Source organism: Rhinatrema bivittatum, chromosome 6 (genome assembly GCF_901001135.1).
Source record: "Rhinatrema bivittatum chromosome 6, aRhiBiv1.1, whole genome shotgun sequence".
NCBI lineage: Eukaryota > Metazoa > Chordata > Amphibia > Gymnophiona > Rhinatrematidae > Rhinatrema > Rhinatrema bivittatum.
This window is the reverse complement of record NC_042620.1, coordinates 19298458-19318599: the sequence shown is the minus strand read 5'-3', so window position 1 is coordinate 19318599 and position 20142 is coordinate 19298458. Positions and strand designations below refer to the sequence as shown.

The 20142-nt window shown below is 44.2% G+C and overlaps 1 protein-coding gene across 3 annotated transcripts in view; it reads right to left on the bottom strand.

Annotated features, from left to right (window-relative positions):
* PECR (peroxisomal trans-2-enoyl-CoA reductase) overlaps positions 1-7912 on the bottom strand; it is a 44152-nt gene extending 36240 nt beyond the window's left edge. The window contains exon 1 of one of the 3 annotated variants that reach the window (XM_029605122.1): positions 7764-7912. In XM_029605122.1, the coding sequence (XP_029460982.1) occupies positions 7764-7875 (112 nt within the window). In that variant the 5' untranslated portion in view covers positions 7876-7912. Of the gene's footprint in view, positions 1-7661 lie in introns of all 3 variants that reach the window. The other 2 variants (XM_029605124.1, XM_029605123.1) reach the window with 2 other exon arrangements.
* Positions 7913-20142: the final 12230 nt, after the last annotated feature.

The following is a 20142-nucleotide window of genomic DNA, read 5'->3' as shown; positions in this document are numbered from 1 at the left end:
CTATAAAGTATTAAGAAAGGACAGAGGACAGGAATGGGGGAGGAATAGCGCTTTATGTCAGAAGCAATATCCAAGCAATTGAAATGCAAGGGACGTGGGGTATGGAAGCATTATGGGCTAACCAAAAAAAAGATGACGCTTCCATTTACATCGGTGTGGTCTATAGGCCTCCAATTCAGGCAGAAGAGCTGGACAGAGATCTGATCAAAGACATTCAAAAGATGGGAAAGAAGGGAGAAGAGATTTTAATCTGCTGGATGTAGACTGGAGTATTCCTTCTGCAAAATGTACAAGAAGTAGAGGGATAGTGGATGCCCTCCAAAGGGCTCTGCGCAAACAAATGATAACGGATCCCATGAGGGACAGAGTAATCAAGGGCCTAGTGCTCCCAAGCTGGGATAATGTCTACAATGTCCAGACAGGTGCCCATCTGAGTACAAGTATGGTTTCATATTACAAATAAGATATAAAGAAGTCACATGAAGACCTGAGTTTTGAATTACAAATATATGAACTTTGACAAAATGGGGATGAACCTGGAGGAATAACTGGAAGTCTGGGAGAAAATGGGTGTGGGCTAAATTAAAAGGAGCTATTACAAAGGAAACAAACCTATATGTGTGGAGGAATAGCTTAGTATTTAGAGCAGCAGGTTAGAAACCAGGATTCAAGTCCCACTATTGCTCCTTGTGACCTTGAGCAAGGCACTTCACCCTCCATTGCCTCAGGTACAAACTTAGCGCATTTTGATAAATGACCCCCTAAGGCATTTTCACATTCGTTAAGGGCAGGCTGGGTCTGCAAAGTGCTATCGCACAGTTTTAATGACGATTTTACACCTTTTTCAGTAGCGTTAAGCCATGCGATAGCTGGAGTTACAGGGTGGTAAGGTTTTATCGCATTTTGCGATGTCTCCTGCAAGACCTGTTTTAGTCGATTTGACGCAAGAAAGAGAGAAAGTCATAATGTCTTCTCCCTAGATAGGTATTTGTATCCCTATGGTAGGCCCACCTAGTAACTCGAGGTAGGTTTAGGTACTAGTGTAGGGGGTTAGGGGCCACTTTGACATTCAACGTACGAACAGAACAGTGGTCTGTTTTGAACATTTGATGGCCTTCAGAGTGAGGAAACTCACCCAAAATTGAGATGTGGCCAATGTTCTCTCCACCTAGCTTGATGGGGTAACACGTTGAATGTCAAAGTGGCCCCTAACCCTCTACACTAATACCTAAACCTCACCTCAAGTTACTAGGTGGGCCTACCATAGGGATACAAATACAGTGGGCCCTTGACTTACGAACAGTTCGGGTTACGACCAACATGTCAGGGTTTGACTTACGAACAAAATTTGAGTTACGACCATAATTTTCGGTTTTGAGGTACGACCAAATTTTGAGTTACGACCACAGCCACGTGTGTGCCGCGTGCGGGTTTTTTGTTTTTTTTTTCACAGATTGGTTGTGTATCACATTTTTTTGGTCTTGGAGGGCGGGACTTCTACAGGGATTGGCTGGCTACCTGTTGCTGCTTCTACTAATGGGACCCAGGCACATGTGGGCAGACCCGGCACACAATTTCAGCAAACAGCATCGGGGGACATCGGGGGATATCACTCAGCTGGCAAGGTACATTAATGTGCTCAGAAGCAATTCGGAGTGGGAAAATAGTTTCTAGAGGGCAAGAGATGTGCTCAGAAGCGGTCGGTTAGGTTGTTTGTTTGTTTTTCTCCTGCAGAATTGCACTTTTATCAAAGAAGTGTTCAAAATGGCCCCAAAGATAAAGAAAGCAATCACAATCGAGAAGAAGAAAGAAATTGTGCAGAAATTTGAGAGTGGCGTTCGAGTGACCGATCTCGCTGTCATATACAGCATGTCAAAATCCACCATTTCAACAATCTTACAAAGAAAAGATTTGTACGAGGAAGTTAGTGTGGCTAGAGGTGTCACTCAAATTTTTAAGTCAAGATCAACAGTGATAGAGGTAGAAAGCCTATTGCTAGTGTGGATAAATGAAAGGCAGATGGCAGGTGATTGCCTGAGTGTCTAATTTGTGAAAAAGCTAGGGCTATAAATGCAGATATCATAAAGGATAAGCCATCAGCGAGTGAAAATGGTGAAATATTTCATGCCAGTAAGGGGTGGTTTCACAATTTTAAAGCAAGAACTGGTGTTCATAGCGTGGCTAGGCATGGTGAAGCTGCCAGTTCTGATAGAAAGGCTGCTGAAAATTACATACCCCATTTTTCCTGTCAGCAAGTTTTCAACTGTGATGAAACTGGACTTTTCTGGAAGAAAATGCCCAAAAGAACGTACATTACCCAGGAAGAGAAAAAAATGCCAGGTCACAAGCCAATGAAGGATAGGCTAATCTTATTGCTATGTGCCAATGCGAGTGGTGACCTCAAGATAAAGCCTCTCTTGGTTTATCACTCTGAGACCCCAAGAGTGTTCAGAAAACAGAATGTCATGAAGAATAGGTTAGGTGTTATGTGGAGATCTATCAGAAAAGCCTGGGTAACAAGAGTCCTTTTTCATGAGTGGATCAGGGAGGTTTTCTGTCCTACTGTACAGAAATATCTTGAGGACAAAGGATTACCACTCAAGGCTCTCCTCATCATGGACAATGCTCCTACTCACTCACGAGACTTGGAAGACGAGTTGGCTGAAGAATTCCCATGGCTCACAGTAGAGTTCCTCCCACCCAATACAACTCCTCTACTGCAGCCTATGGACAGCAGGTCATAGCTAACTTTAAGAAGCTATACACCAAGGAACTGTTCCAGAAGTGCTTCCAGATGGTTTCAGATACGGATTTAACCCTTAAAGAATTCTGGAAGGAACCCTACAGCATCCTTTCATATGTGGGGTTAATAGAGAAATCCTGGGCCAATGTCTCTCAACAGACATTGAGATTGGCCTGGAAGAAAGTGTGGCTTAAAATTATAGAAGAAGAGGAGCCAGACCCTGCAACTGACCCTGTGGTTAATGACATTGTCACTATAGCAGAGTCCATAGGCTTGCAGGTAGACAGTGCTGATGTCGAGGAACTGGCGGAAGAACACTCAGAGGAATTGTCTACAGCGGAACTTCAGCAACTTCTGGCTGAGCAACAGAGAATGGCAGCCGAGGAGCTTACTGAAGAGGAGGGAGAGGAGGATCAACAATCACTGCTGCAAATTTCCTCTTCTGGAATTAAGGAAATCCTGAAAAAATGGACAGAGCTACAAACATTTGTAGAGAAGACCCACCCAGACAGAGGAAAAGCCAATCATTGCATTCACTTGCTTAATGATAATGTCATGACATACTACAGGACAGTGTTGAAGAAAAGACAGAAATAGACAACCTTAGACCAGTTTTTAGTTGTGAAAAGGATGAGACCAAGCGAGCCAGAAGCAGGTCCTAGTGAGCTACAGATTCCCCCAAGGCAAGAAAGGACACCAGAAAGCCAGATTCCAGATGTTCTTATGGAATAGGACTCTCCTTCTGAACAATAACCACTTCCATTTCATCCCCCGATGCTGTTTGCAAACCAAAGATGTCAAGTTTAAAATAAATAAATAAATGAATGAAAAATAAACTTGAATTGTTTTTTCTGGTAGGCTAAGCACATTTTATAACTTTTTGGCGATTACACTAGGGAAGTATAGGTGTTTCTGGTCATTACAGACCTCATACAACCATTTTTTATTGTAGAAATGGTTAGGAAAGGGGTGCTTTTCAGAGGTCTGGAACACATTATAGGTTTTTCCATTATTTCCTATGGAAAACAAAGTCTTGACTTACAACCAACTTGAGTTACAACCAGCCCTCTGGAACCAATTGAGTTCGTAAGTCAAGGGCCCACTGTACCTATCTAAGGAGAAAATATTATGGCTAGTCTCTCTCACTCTCTCTCGTACCAATGGTCCCCCAGTGGTTGACTGCAGGAAATACAACAGGTCTGGCACCTATCGCAAAATCTGAAAATGTTATCGCAATTTGCGCTAACTTAGCTCTTCGCATAGGTAATTAGCGCAAATTGCAATAAACTGAATATTTGCATAAACCACACCCCTTTTGCTATCGCATGCGATACTTGTCGCATTTTGATAAATCCAAGCCTTAGATTGTAAGCCCTCTGGGGATAGGGAAATACCTCCAGTACCTGAATGTAATCTGCTTTGATGTACAATTTGAAGTGCTGAAAAGTGGAATATAAAAAGCTAAAATAAATGTTATAAAAGTAAACAAACGTTCAAAGAAAAAGAAACCAATTTGGTTCTCATGGAGACTGCAAAAATAAAGGCAAAAAAAATCAGCATTCAGAAGTATAAAGGATCCCAGGAAACAATATCTGGTGAAAATAAGGGAGCCAAAGAAAGAAATCAGAAAAGCAAAAGGATGAGCAGAAGAAAGAATTGCCAGAGGTAAAGTGAGATGGCAAAACATTTTTCAGATATATAAGAGAAAAGAGGAAAGCCCAAAGTGGTATAGTGAAACTGAAAGGTGACGAGGAGTTTTGAAGAAAGAATTGCCAGAGGTAAAGTGAGATGGCAAAACATTTTTCAGATATATAAGAGAAAGGAGGAAAGCCCAAAGTGGTATAATGAAAGGTGACGAGGAGCAATGTGCCAAGACAGATTAAATATTAAACAAATACTTCAGTTCTGTGTTCACTAAAGACAACCCTGGAAAAAGATCGTTGCTGGTAGAAGGGAATAGACTACACACATCTCCTTTTACAGAAGAGAATGTATGGGAAGAGCTAGGAAAACTGAATGTGGACAAGTCCATGGGGCCGGATGAGGTTCATCCCAGGATACTATAAAAAGTCAGAGATGTCCTGGTGGGTCCACTAAATGACCTGTTCAAAAGATCCCTGGAAACGGGAGCGGTGCTGCAAGATTGGAAAAGAGCGGTGGTGGTCCTGCTTCATAAGAGTGGTAGCAGAGAGGAGGCTGGAAACTACAGACTGGTTAGCCTCAACTCAGTGGTGGGAAAAGTAATGGAGACTCTGCTGAAAGAAAGGATTTATTATTTATTTTAAATCTTTTATATACCGCCTATACAGTAGTTTGTTGGATCTAAGTGGTTTTCAAAAATAAGGAGATACAAATAAGCATGAAATTGAAAAGTACAGTAAGGATTTACAACAATAGCGAGATTAAGGGTTAAAATACAATATTATATAAACAAAATAATAAAAATAATTTAAAAGAGCTAAAAACCTATTATCGAGGAAGCTAACATTCAGGTCATATGTTTTGTGAGATGCCACTGAAAGCAGAACAGAATAGGTGCGTTTTTAATGCTTTTTTTTTTTTTTTTTTTTTTTTAACTCTTTTAGATTTGGTTGAGATCGCAGAGAGTGAATTCCATCGTTGGGGGCCTGCTATAGAAAAGGCACGTTTTCTTGTTAAGTCAAGCCTGGCCATCTTTATTGTAGGAAATATCTAGAATCCAATAAGTTGCTGGACCCAAGGCAGTTTGGATTCACCAGAGGAAGGTCCTGTCAGACAAATCTGATTGATTTTTTTGATTGGGTGAATAGAGAATTGGATTGAGGAAGCGCATTCGATGTCATCTATTTAGATTTCAGCAAAGCTTTTGATACCGTTCCACATAGGAGGCTTGTGAACAAAATGAGAAGCTTCGGAGTGAGTGACAAGGTGGTGGAGTGGATTACAAACTGGTTGACTGACAGGAGACAGCATATAATGGTAAATGGAACCTACTCTGAAGGGAAAGCCATGTCATATGGCGTGCTATAGGGATCAGTATTGGGACTGGTTCTGATCTATATCTTTGGGAGCGACTTAGAGGAAAGGATAAAAGGTAAAGTTTGTCTATTTGTGGATGATACCAAAATCTGCAACAGAGTGGACATGCTGGAAGGAGTAGAGAGAATGTAAAGTGATTTATGAAAGCTTGAAGAGTGGTTGAAGATTTGGCAGCTGGGATTCATTGCCAAGAAGTGCAGATTCATGCATCTGGGATGCGGTAATCCAAAAGAGCTGTATGAGATGGGGGGAATGGCTGATGTACATGGACCAAGAGAGGGATCTGAAGATGGAGAACGCAATAGCTAAAGCCACAAGAATGCTGGGCTGCAGAGAGAGAGGAAAAACCAGTAAGAAAATGGAGGAGGTGATGCCCTTGTACAGGTCCTTGCTGAGGCCTCATCTGGAGTACAGGTGGAGGAGGGACGGAGATAGGATGGAGGCGATCCAGAGAAGGGCCATCAAAATGGTGTGGGATCTGTATCACAAAACCTATGACAAGATACTGAAGGATATGAATATGTATACCCTGAGAGGAGGTGATATGATACAGACATTCAGATACCTAAAAGGTTTTAATGATGTGCACATGTCAAACCTTTTCAGTTGCAAAGAAATCAGTAGAACTAGGGATCACAAAATAACTCCAAGGATGTCGCCTCAGAACCAGTGTCAGAAAATTCTTCATGGAGAGGGTAGTGGATGCCTGGCTTGCCCTTCCAGAGGTAGTAAAAACCAAAACTGAAAAAATTCAAAAGTGCATGGGATAAATACTGTGGATCTCTAAAGGATGTAAATGAAGAGTGTATGGATTAACTTGATGGTGTGGCGGTTATTACCCTTAATCAATAAGCCTTCGTTCTGTTGATGCAACTCCATCATTGCTTTCTGCTGCAATGGCAGGGGGAGAAGGGGAAATGGATTCATTCAGCAACTGAGGGCACTGACTTTTACGGTCTGGGGAAACAAGTATGGGGGTAACTTGCTGATGCGGCAGTTACTACCCTTAACCAATAAGATTGATATTTTGATGCAACTCAAAACATTGCTCTCTGCTTCAACAGCAAGGCATAATGGGGAATTGAATAGCAATCAACAAGAGCCCTGACTTTTACAATGTGGGACTGATAAGCACAGGGTTAATGGGGAATTGGATTAAAAGAGCAACCAAAGAGGGCCACGACTTTTACGGTCTGGGAAACAGATAAGCATGGGGGTAGCCTACACAGTACAGCAGATACTACCATAGTCATGCTGGGCAGACTGGGTGGACCATTTGGTGCTTTTCTGCCATCATTTCTGTTTCTGTGTTAACAACTTTCAGTTGTTTTCAGTGCCTAGTATGGATGCACCCTGAATCTGGCCAGTAATTGCTACTGTTCCATGAGGATGGAGATCCTCTCCTTCTCAAGGCCTGTGAATATTGCCTCCAGTCCACAGCAATCACAGATTTTTATAAAGTAAAATTAATGGCCTCAATTCTACTACTGTGCCCTGCCAATAATTCTTCATTATAGCTTGCATGGTGGGGGCCACATGAGAATTTTGAGGGCTGACAATTCAAAATCAAGGCACACATGATACATTATAAAAGAGACTCAGGCCAATTCGATGAACTAACCACCCACAGTAACAGCAATTGGCCTTTTTTTTTCCAGGTACAAGGGTTCAAACGCAGTACCATTGTTATTTTCACACCTCCCCCGACTCCACCTGAGCCACCACTTTGATTCTTCTATATCTGCATTCAGGACAGCCCCTTCTCTTTTGGGCTCACGTTCTCGCAGACACACAGACCTCCTCAATATGGTTCCACCCCTTCTGATTCCTCTTCCCTTTACAGGGAGTAATAGCCCCTCCCCCCCCCAGCTCCCTTCTCCTGCACCCCTCTCTCTGCTACCTCAAACAAGGCTGGCGAATTCCTCCCGCACGTAGAGCGACGTTTTATAGCTCAGCGGGTGCCCCCATTCCCCGCCACTCCGCAAAGCTCCGGGGAACCAACCTAAGCCCAGCAGCTCGGCGCTGATGGCCTTGCCGATGCCGGTGCCTCCCCCCGTCACTATCGCCACTTTATCGCAGAAAAGATCCGGCCTAAACACGCTACGGACCGCCATCGGCGCGGGAGCAAAGTGCAGCGGAAACGGGCCGGACGTTTACCAGGCTCACGTCGGGGGGGGGGAAGGGGAGCGTTCGCAAAGCAGCGGGACAGCCAATAAGGAATGCTCGGCGGGGCCAGGGGAGGGGGCGAAGACTGCTCTTCTTTTTCTGCAACGGAAGTTTCGTCAGTGGGCGGTCAGCAAGGCAGCGGGAGCAGCCAATAGCGACCAGGCGTCAGGATAAGCGGAAGACGGGCGTCCGAAGTCGATACTATTCGATTTCTTCCTCCCACTGCCAGTTTTTCCGCTTTTAGAAGCCGAATTAGAGTTGCTGGACGACCAGCTATTTCCCTGAGATGTTTGTTTGTTTTTTTTACAGGGGGACCTCCGGTGTGATTTTCCTGCCTTTGTAACAGCCGCGCTGGTGGAAAAATAATGCAAAAGGAATAGAATTAAATGCAGTGCCAAGACCCTTATGCATTATTTCTACATCTCTTCCTTGGGCGACTGCAACCAGTTCCTCACAGGTCTCCCATTGATCTATCAGTCTATGCTGTAGTTTATTCAAAGTTAGGGGTAATTACACCAAATGGGTTGATCTTGTGTTGTTCTGTTTTACTGGTGAATATTTTTGTTTATTTTATATTAATTTTATGTGTACGTCGCTTATAGCTTCGGCAGTAAGCGACTAATAAATGCTAAAAATAAATACATTGACAAGAATGAATTTCTTTCTTAAACCAGGGTATGCTGAGCCCAAGCTCATTCTCTGAAATTCACTGCTAATGTTGTTTTTAATTGTTGCATTATGCCAAAGAGAGCTTTATTCTGAAGTTTATAAAGTGTGATATGCATAGATCTAAATAAATCTAGTGCTTTTTAATCGGGCCATTGGCACTCAATACAATTGGGACTATTTCTGTATCTTTCTGGCATATTAATTTATTTAAAAAATGTATATTCCACATAATGCATCAGTTGTTCTAGGCCGATTAAAATTTAACTTCAAAGACAACACCATGTGACTTCTCACCAAAATTATAGTATCTTCTTTTTTTTTTTTAACTTTTCTTAAACCATTCTGTTTACCCCACACTCCTGAAAGCACAATTTTAAAGAACTGAAAAAAAAGCAATTAAAAGAAAAGGGGAAAACCTCAAACAGGGCACCCACTGAAAATAATCAGCTTTATATTTCTTCTGGTGCACAGAAAATCAAGCTGCCACAACGGGGGAAAAAAACCCTTTATCAATTTAACACAATTCACATATCTCTTTAATCAGGGAATCTTCAGTTGCAGCTATATCTTTTAACAATTCCTCAAAAAGCCCAAAATCATAGTACTTATCTTGTCAGGAACTCTTAAATTAGAAGAAACCCCGGACACAGCCATGTTTGCTGCCAACACTGCTGTTTTAAGGTGTTCACACTAACAAAGACTGCTGTCTGGGACAAAGCCAACATGGATTTTTTTAGCCAAAGGAAGTCTTGCCTCACAAATTTGCTACATTATTTTGAGAGTGTAAATAAAAGTGGATAAAGGTGAGCCAGTTGATATAGTATATTTGGATTTTCAGAAAGCATTTGGTAAAGTATCTCATGAGAGACTTCTTAGGAAATTAAAAAGTCATGGGTTAGGGAGCAGTGTCCTGTTGTGGATTGCCAACTGGTTAAAAGATAGAAAACACAGAGTAGGGCTAAATGGTAAATTTTTCCAGTGGAGAAAGGTGAATAGTGGAGTGTCCCAGGGTTCTGTTCTAGGACTACTGCTTTTTAATCTACCTTATAAATGGGCTCTGACCGACGGCCCGCAAATGTGCAGTAGAGAGCAGCTCTACCGCGCATGCGCGGGCGAGCACGTCGGTCAGAGCCAAGCGTGCCCAAAAAAAAAATGGCGCTGGGGCCACAGGAGTGGCGGTGGCGAGGAGCAGGAGCGGCGGCAGCGAGGAGCAGGAGTGGGAGGAGCAGTAGTGGCGGCAGCGACGAAAAAAAATGGCGCTGGGGCCACAGGAGCGGCGGAGGTGAGAAGCAGGAGCGGCAGCGAGAAACAGGAGTGGGAGGAGCAGTAGCGGCGCTGCACGTGCGGGACGGACCCCCCCCTGGAGATCTTCCGTCTGCCGGTTGTGGATGATCTGAAAGGGGAGGGGATTGAGAGAGTGAGGGGAAGGGAGGAGGGGGGAGGAAGAAAGGGGAGAGGGAGAGGGAGGAAGAGGGGAGGGGGAAGGGGAGAGGGGAGGTAGAATAGAGGGGGGGGAAGGGGAGAAAGAGGGAGAATAGAGGGGGGGGAAGGGGAGAGGGAGGGAGAATAGAGGGGAGAGGGAGACTAGAGGGAGGAGGGAGAATGAGGGGGAGGGAGTGGGAAGGAAATGGACCGAAAAAATTTTTTTTTTAATGTAGCCCGTTGTTACGGGCTTAATGGCTAGTATATTTATAAACAACCTGGAAATGGGAACAAGAAGTGACATGATCAAATTTTCCGATGTCACAAAATGATTCAAAGTTGTTAATAGGGATGTGAATCGTTTTTTGACGATTTAAAATATCGTCCGATATATTTTAAATCGTCAAAAATCGTTAGGGCCACGATACAATACCAATTCCCCCGATTTATCGTCAAAAAATCGTAAATCGGGGGAAGGGGGAGGGCAGGAAAACCAGCACACTAAAACACCCTAAAACCCACCCCCGACCCTTTAAATTAAATCCCCCACCCTCCCGAACCCCCCCCAAATGCCTTAAATTACCTGGGGGTCCAGCGGCGGTCCGAATCGTTTTCCGTACGGAAAATGGCGCCGGCAGGAGATCGACTGCAGGAGGTCGTTCAGCCGGGGTCCGTAACCCCGGCTGAACGACCTCCTGCAGTCGATCTCCTGCCGGCGCCATTTTCCATACGGAAAACGATTCGCGGCAGGAAATCGCTCCCGGACCCCTGCTGGACCCCCAGGGACTTTTGGCCAGCTTGGGGGGGCCTCCTGACCCCCACAAGATGTTACGCTTGGGCTCCGGTCAGGAGTCGTGAACACCACCCAGCAGGGTGGCTCCAGGTGGAGAGAGACAGGAAGCTAGAAACAGTGTCAGGTTCCAGGCTGGGTCAGGGCAGGCAGCAAGTATCAGTCTGGGTTCAGGCTGGGTCAGGGCAGGCGGCAAGTAGCAGTGTCTAAGTACAGGCTGGGTCAGGGCAGGCGGCAGTCAGCAGTGTCTGGGTCAGGGCACAGTAAGCAGGGCAAGGCAGGTCAGAAGGCCCGTAGGCCACACACACACACACAGAAGGCCCGTAGGCCACACACCAATAGCGGGGCAAGGCAGGTCAGAAGGCCCGTAGGCCACACACACACAGAAGGCCCGTAGGCCACACACCATAAGCGGGGCAAGGCAGGTCAGAAGGCCCGTAGGCCACACACATACACACAGAAGGCCCGTAGGCCACACACCATAAGCGGGGCAAGGCAGGTCAGAAGGCCCGTAGGCCACACACATACACACAGAAGGCCCGTAGGCCACACACCATAAGCGGGGCAAGGCAGGTCAGAAGGCCCGTAGGCCACACACATACACACAGAAGGCCCGTAGGCCACACACCATAAGCGGGGCAAGGCAGGTCAGAAGGCCCGTAGGCCACACACACACAGACAGAAGGCCCGTAGGCCACACACCGTAAGCAGAGCAGGCAGGTCAGAAGGCCCATAGGCCACACACCGTAGTCAGGGCAAGTAGGTCAGAAGGCCCGTAGGCCACACATACACAGAAGGCCCATAGGCCACACACCGTAGTCAGGGCAAGTAGGTCAGAAGGCCCGTAGGCCACACATACACAGAAGGCCCATAGGCCACACACCGTAAGCAGAGCAGGCAGGTCAGAAGGCCCGTAGGCCAGGTAAGAAAAGTGAGGAAGAAGGCCCCAGGGCAGGGCCAGGCCAGGCCAGGCAAGGCAAGGCAAGGCAAGGCAAGGCAAGGCCAGGCCAGGCCAGGCCAGGCCAGGCCAGGCCAGGCCAGGCCAGGCCAGGCCAGGCCGCGCAGGGCTAGAGCAGGGAGCCCAGGTGAGCTCAATGCCGAAGCACCGAGGCAACTGTCAGGCAGGGTTATAAGGGCACACCCAGAGCATAGAGTGGACAGAGGAGATGGACTGGGCCTGTCAGGAAAGCCAGCACTAGAGGGACCCCTGGTGGTGAAGCGGTTGCACTGCAGCCAAAACTGTAACACAAGACTTGCCAAAAGTCCAGCAGGGGTCCGAAACGACCTCCTGCAGTCGAATCGTGTTGGTCTATGGCCGCCGCCATTTTGCAAAATGGCGGTGCAGAATGGCGCCGGCTGAAGACAACACGATTCAATTGCAGGAGGCCGTTCTGGACCGCCGCTGGACCCCCAGGTAATTTAAGGCATTTGGGGGGGGGTTCGGGAGGGTGGGGGATTTAATTTAAAGGGTCGGGGGTGGGTTTTAGGGTGTTTTAGTGTGCCGGTTTTCCTGCCCTCCCCCTTCCCCCGATTTAGCTACAGACCACCGCTGGACCCCCAGGTAATTTAAGGCATTTGGGGGGGGTTCGGGAGGGTGGGGGATTTAATTTAAAGGGTCGGGGGTGGGTTTTAGGGGGTTTTAGTGTGCCGGTTCACGATTTTCACGATACTCTAAACACCCAAACGGCGACGATACGATTCCCTCCCCCTCCCAGCCGAAATCGATCGTTAAGACGATCGAGGACACGATTCACATCTCTAGTTGTTAAATCACAGGATTAGGAGAAATTGCAAGTGGATCTTGCAAAACTGAGAGATTAGGCATGCAAATTGAAAATGAAATTTAATGTGGGGTTAATAAACATGGATAAAGGTGAGATAGTAGATATAGTGTATTTGGTTTTTCAGAAGGCATTTGACAAAGTCCCTCCTGAGAGGCTTCTAAGAAATTTAAAAAGTCATGGGATAGGAGGCAATGCCCCTTTGTGGATTACAAACAGGTTAAAAGACAGGAAACAGGGAGTGGGATTAAATAGTTTTCACAGTGAAAAAAGGTTAACAGTAGAGTGCCTCAGGGATCTGTACTTGGATCGGTGCTTTTCAATATATTTATAAATGATCTGGAAAGAAATACGACGAATGAGGTAGTCAGATTTGCAGAGGATACAAAATTATTCAGAGTAGTTAAATCACAAGCAGATTGTGATAAATTGCAGGAGGACCTTGCAAGACTGGAAGATTGGGCATTTAAATGGCAGATTTTGATGACAAAATGGGATCTTATTGATGTATGAGGGGTTTTGTTATCAAATTCCAGAAATTTGCTTTTTTTATTCTCACCCCCACAACTTGTATTCCATATAGATATGTTTTTAGTTGAGAAGGCTTTGGTTAATCTGGTGCGGAAAATATAAATTGATGTGATTACTTGATCAGACCATGCACCAATAAATAACATTGGATTTACGAGTAAAAGAAATACAAGGGATGCCATTATTGTAAACTTAATGATACTTTATTGGTTGATAATTTTTGTCAACAAGTGTCAGCAAGCATTAAAGAATATCTTAATTTTAACATGGATATTGATATATCTCCATCTTTGTTGAGGCATGTCTGAAAGCAGTCATTAGGGGCAGATTCATTTCTGGGGCTACCTATAAGAAAAAAAGAAGTTAAATGTAAGAAATGTGTTAGTGAATAAGGTGGCTAACTTAGAGCAAATTCATAAACAATCATTATTTACAACAGTATATACTAAGCTGGTTAGAGTGAGAGATGAGTTGAAATCATTGGATTTTGAAAATATCTCTATGCTATTAAATATAGTCATACAAGTACATTTTGAATGAGGATATAAGCCCAGTAGATAATTAGGTCAAAGGTTGAAAAAACAGATATATCAAAACCAAATAACAAAGATCAGAAATAAAGAGGGCTCGCAGCTGATTTAATCAGGAAATATTAGGCAAGAATTCTCAACTTTATGTTCAGGACTCCGATAATGTTAAGTACTTGGATACTACTGAGATACCTGCAATATCATAAGGTGAGAGGGAATTTTTTGAAGAAGAAATTTCTTCCCTGGAAATGCAACAGGTGATTAAAGATCTGAAGATTAATAAGTCGCCTGACTAGATGGCTTTACTGGTAAATTTAAAAAACGGTTTTCTAATGACATTACACCTCCCTTACTGGGGATGTTTAAATTTCTATGGGATGTGGGTACATTGGATCCAGAAGTGAATTTGGCAGGTATCTCTATACTGGCCAAACTGTGGCGAGACCCTACTCTATGCGGGTCTTACAGACTCATATCATTAATAAACATGGATTTGAAGATCTTAGCTAAAGTACTAGCCAATCGACTGTCTAGAGTTAAGACAAAACTGATACACTCTGACCAGACAGGTTTTATGCCTGGCAGAATGGCGGCAGATAACATTCATAAAATAGTTAACATCCTAAGATGAGTGTCAGCAAATAAAATCCCGGCTGTACTACTCACTCTGGATGCCGAAGAAGCTTTCGACTTGGTGCACTGGTCCTTCTTATTTCATGTACCGGAGAAGATAATTTTTGAGCCTTGTTTCATGAGCTGGCTGCGACAGTTGTATAATGTGCCTAGAGCATATGTGAAGGTTAATGGGGGATACTCCGCCATTTTCGATTCAAAGAGGCACCAGGCAGGGTTGCCCTCTATTGCCTTTGTTATTCGCTTTCTTTGTGGAGCCCTTAGCAATAAGTATTCCTAGGGCTGTAAATATAAAGGGGGTGCAAGTGGGGTTAAATACATATAAATTGTACTCTTTGTGGATGATATTATGTTTAAATTGACTGAACCAGCTACCTCTGTGAAGGGGCAGTTGAGAGATGTCATTTTAGTAGGGTCTCCGGTTTTAAGTTGCATTTTGAGAAATCTGAGCTTCTGAACCTTTCTGTTCCTACGGACTAGATTCCTTGCGTGAAGAGTCAACAAGTCAAATATCTGGGAATCAATGTGATCAATAGATTGAATGATCTTTTGGCTTTAAATTATACACCCTTGCTTAATTCTTTATTTTGGGATATGGAAGAATGGCTGGGGTATGCATTTTCATGGTTAGGGTGCATTGCGATGGTTAAAATGAATGTACTACCAAAGCTGGGATACCTTTTTCAAACTCTTCCAATACATATTTCTAGTGCACTGCTTAAGAAATGGCAAAAGAGAATCTTTGTGTTCATTTGGAAACAAAAACCTCCAAGGGTGGCTAGGAATGTTATGGATGGATCTAAACTTAGTGGTGGTTTGGGGGTTCCTCATTTGGGTTGGTACCATGTGGCTGCGCAACTTAGTGCTATTATAGATTGGAATAAGAAAACTGAACAAAAGCAATGGGTTCATCTGGAGCAGTCTATAGTAGTCCTCATGGCCTTTTTGAGCCATGATCTGGCAACCAAAATCCACTTGGAGACTGATTAACACCTTGCCAGTATCAACTAAAACTTCTCTGAGAGTATGGAAACGATGGAGAGGGAAGCTAGTCGGAAATAGGAGATATTGTCTCAGTTCCTTTTTCAATCACAATTTAGAATTCAAACCAGGGTTAGAAGTGCTTTTTCCATGGGGGTGGGTGGATAGGAGGATTTCCAGGTTTGGCAATCTGTGGACACAGGGTACATTTATACCTTCTCAGAGTTCAGTGATAATTATTCTTTGGATAATTCAGATATATTCTGTTACTTACAAGTTAGGCATTTTATTACATGTTAGAGACGTTCAAAGAGATTTATTTTTAGGCAAATCACAATTTGAAGTGTGGAATGATAATGCTGATAGGCAGCAGAAAGAGATGTCCAACTTATACACTTATCTTAATAATGAGTCAGGTGGTAAGCCTGCCAATGTGAAGAGGTGGGAAAATGGGCTTGGCTTTGAGCTATCCAAATTGGAATGGGATTTAATATATATTAATGCTAAGAAAAGATCCATATCTGGGGGTGTAACAGAAAATAGTTCCAGAGTTTTGATGCGCTGGTATTTCTCACCAGAGTGTACTTGCAAAGCGTTTCCAAGTTTTGGGGGATTTTGCTGGAGGAGATGTAAAGAAATGGGTAAGCACTCCCACATGTGGTGGACTTGTCCATTTATTGAAGCATTCTGGAGGGAAATATTTGGGGTGCTAAAAGATATATGTGGTCTCCATATTTCAGTTTCCCCCACCAGTGCATTACTTAATCTTCCTATTGAGTTGGTTTTGGTCTCCACTTGGTCCCATATTCACCAAATTGTAATAGCAGCCAGATGTGAAATAGCTTTTCGTTGGAAAGCGATAGAACCCCCACGGCTGAAAGATGTAGTGCGTAGATTGGATAAAATATGGGCCGGATTTTAAACGCTCTACACGCGGAAATCGCCTTCTTCGCGTCGGGGGCATCTAAGTCCCGGGGCTTTACTTAAGGGCGGGGGCGGGGCAAGATGCCTTCGAAACAGCAGCCATTTGCTGCTGCACCAGGGATCACGCGCGCAACTTACTTCAGCCCCAGGGCTGAAGTAAGTTTTGAAACAAAACAAAAAAGGAGGACAAGGTAGTGGAAGGGAAGGTGGGGTGGGGGGTAGGGAATGGGGGAAGGCAGCTCGGCTCAGCGCGCGCAAGGTGCATAATTGTGCACCCCCTTGCGTGCGCCGACTCAGGTGTACATGTGTGCGCGCCAAGTAGCGCGCGCGCAGGTCTTAAAATCTAACTTTATATTTGTTAAGCTGACGGCGGTCAGACATGGGAACATGTCAAAATTTGTGAACCATTCGTGGAATGGCAGCGGCTTCAAATATAATACAGCAATTGATTTAAATTTAGATTTCAAGATTACTTGTTGAAATATTCCATCTATGCCCATTTCAGTAGTCTATTCTATATTAGGAGATGCTACAAGTTAAGAAGTTATGTTGACTGAGTTGTTAAAAGCTATGGGTTAGTCTGTGTAATGAAGATCTGAGTTTGGGCAGAGGGGGGGGATGGGGGATCCATGTTGTAAAACAAAATTGTGACACACTCAATTTGTATACTATATTCCTGTATGATGTGGCACTTGTTATATGCCATTTTGATGCGCAATAAAATTTAATTTACAAAAAATAAGATGTTAGGACTCTTCAGCTTGAAGAAGAGACAACTGAGGGGAGATATGATAGAGGTCTAGAAAATAATGAGTGAAATGGAACAAGTAAACGTTAATTAGTTGTTTACTATTTCAGAACATACAAAGACCAGGGGACACACAATGAAGTTACAGGGTGATACATTTAAAACTAATAAGAGAAAATGTTTTTTTACTCAATGCATAATTAAGCTCTGGAATTTGTTGCCAGAGAATGTGGTGACTGCTTTTAGTGTAGCTGAGTTTAAAAAAGATTTGGACAAGTTCCTGGAGGGAAAAAAAATCCATTAACCATTATTAAGGTAGAGTTGCAGAAATTCACTGCTTATTCTTGGGATAAGCAGCTTGGACTCTCTCTACCCCTTGGGATCCTGCCAGGTACTTGTGACCTGGCTTGGCCACTGTTGGAAACAGGATGCTGGGCTTGACGGACCTTTGGTATGGCAAGTTTTATGTTCTTATGAGATATTGCCTAAGTAATAGGTTCTGGATCTGGACCAAGTAATAGGTTCTGGATCTGGACCAAGTAATAGGTTCTGGATCTGGACCAAGTGGGACTACAAGTTGAAAGTCATCCACATGATAGTAGTGAGTGATGCGGTGGGGGGCGATAGCATCGATCCTCATAGAACTCCACAAGAGAAGGAGTAGGGGCTGCAAGAGTAGTTCCAAGAGAAACCGTATGCTTACAGGCTTGGAACCAGGTGTGAGAGAGGTTATAGACCACGCCCTCAGTCTACCCGCCCGGTCCTCCTTAAGGCTGAAGCCTCAGGTAATCCTGGGTGAAGGGCCTGAGAGGGTTAGACGGGCCCCGGGGAGCTGATGGCGTTCCAGCTTATGCTATGACCCCCTTAGTCTAAAGGTTGGTTAAAGACTTTTTTCTGGGTGAAGATTTTCTCTTTGTAAAGTACCTGAGGCTAACAGGGGAACTGCTGAACTGTTTCCGTTTGCTGCCATTTTGTTTGTCTACTTCCCCTGTAAATAAAAAGCATTGAAGCACAGTCAGAGTCTAATTGGGATTTCCTCTGACTATACCTTACCCACTGACTGCTCGAGCTACCACAACAGGTTAGTGCTGGACCTGCTAGTCCAGGACCTTCAGGCAGGAGAGCAATATTTTGTGGCCTTCGGTGTCAAATGTAGCTGAGATCAAGAAGCACTAGTAATGCATTCTGTCCATGTTCCCATCCAGCTGGGCTAGGCTGGTCTCTTTCTGATCATTCATCAAACCCTCTTCCCCCTATCACTGGAGTGTGGCAGCCACACTACAGTATATTTCCTGGTAATGTTGTCTTTTGCTCATTTGAATTCTGACCTGAGCAAGGAGAGCATTAGCAATGTATTGTTAGTCCAATACAAAGGTATCACTTTACAGTTCTTATTAACGTTTATTTCTGTGCCATAATATTGTCAGCACGGAATGTGCCAGTAACACAGCTGCTAGGATGCTCAGGCAGTTTTAATTGTTTCTTGAAATACTTTTCCATTCCAGGCATTGAAACCGCAGCTATAAAAGGAAGCCTGGAAACCAGAACAGCACTTGTCAGGTCAGGTCCTGACCTAGAGATCGGATAACCCCCAACTATAGATACTGGAGGCTCAGTGAGTGGGACACCAAGTGAAAAAAAAAAGTTGCTATACGGGGGGTCAGAAACATTTGATCCCTGGGCTGCACTTCTCACAAACAGCCCACTGAGGGCACTGGAAGAGGTGAGGGACAGAGAGCAGTGCCCCCTGTAAGCAGAAACGCACACTGTTGCGACAGTAAGGACTGAAGCAGAAGCTTTTGATACGGTCCCACCTAGGAGACTCATGAACAAAATTAGAAGCTTGGGAGCGGGTGCCAAGATAGTGGCATGGATTACAAATTGGTTGACGGACGGGAGACAGCGTATAATGGTAAATGGAACCTTCTCTGAAGAGAGAATGGTGTTAAATGGAGTGTCACAAGGATCAGTGTTAGGACTGGTTCTGTTCAGCACTTTGTGAGGTAAAGTTTTTCTATTTGCGGATGATACTAAAATCTGCAACAGAATGGATACACCTAAAGAAATAGAGAAAATTAAAAGTGATTTAAGAAAGCTTGAAGACTGAACAAGGATTTTGGCATCTGGGATCCAATGCCAAGAAGTGCAGACTCATGCATGTGGGATGCAGTAATCCAAAAAAGCTGTATGTGATGGGCGGTGAAAGACTAATGTGCATGGACTGGGAGAGGGACCTTGGGGTGATTGTGTCCGATAACTGAAAGTGGCGAAGCAATGTGAAAAGGCAATAGCTAAAGCCAGAAGAATGCTGGGCTGCACAGAGAGAGGAATAACCAGTAAGAAAAAGGAGGTGGTGATGCCCTTGTACAGGTCTTTCGAAAAGCCTCAGCTGGAGTACCTCATTCATTTCTGGATCCCGTTCCTCAAAAAAGATAGAAACAGGATAGAGGCAGTGCAAAGAAGGGTGACCAAAATGGTGTGGTGTCTGTATGTGAAGACTTATGAGGAGAGGCTGAAGGATCTAAATATGTATACACTGGAAGAGAGGAGGTAGGTTCAGGGGAGATATGATACAGACCTTCAAATACCTGAAAGGTTTTAATCATGTGGTTATTTCAAAATGCCTACAATCTTAATTAACCTCTCTGAAATCATCACTTGCTCCTATACCGACAAACTCATGATGAACCTGTCTATAGATATCATTACCACTCACTTTTCAACCCAGCACATATAAATGTATCTGAATCACCCTCTCTCAAACCCCGCCCCCCTTTATATCCCTCAGCACCTTTTGCAAAAAGTGCTACCTCATCCCTTATATCTCCCTTCCCCTGACCGCCTTAGTCAACGTACGTGTCTTTCTCTAAAATGTATGATATAAGAACTCATCATGTGAATGTAGTTGGACATCTGTTATATTTATGTCATGATATAAACCGTTGTGATCTTCACTTGGAACAGTGATATCTAAAATGGCTAAATACATAAACCTTTTTCTGTTGGAAAGGAAACAGTAAAAGCAGGGGTCAAGAAATGAAATTTCAGGGGGAAATATTTCATCAGGGAAAGGGTGGTGGATGCCTGCAATGCCCTTCCAGAGGAGGTGGTGGGCACAAAAGCAGTCACTTTGTGGATCATTAATGGCTGGAGGACAGATATGGAGAGTGCATGGGTGTAACCTGCACCCTGGGGGTTACTACCCT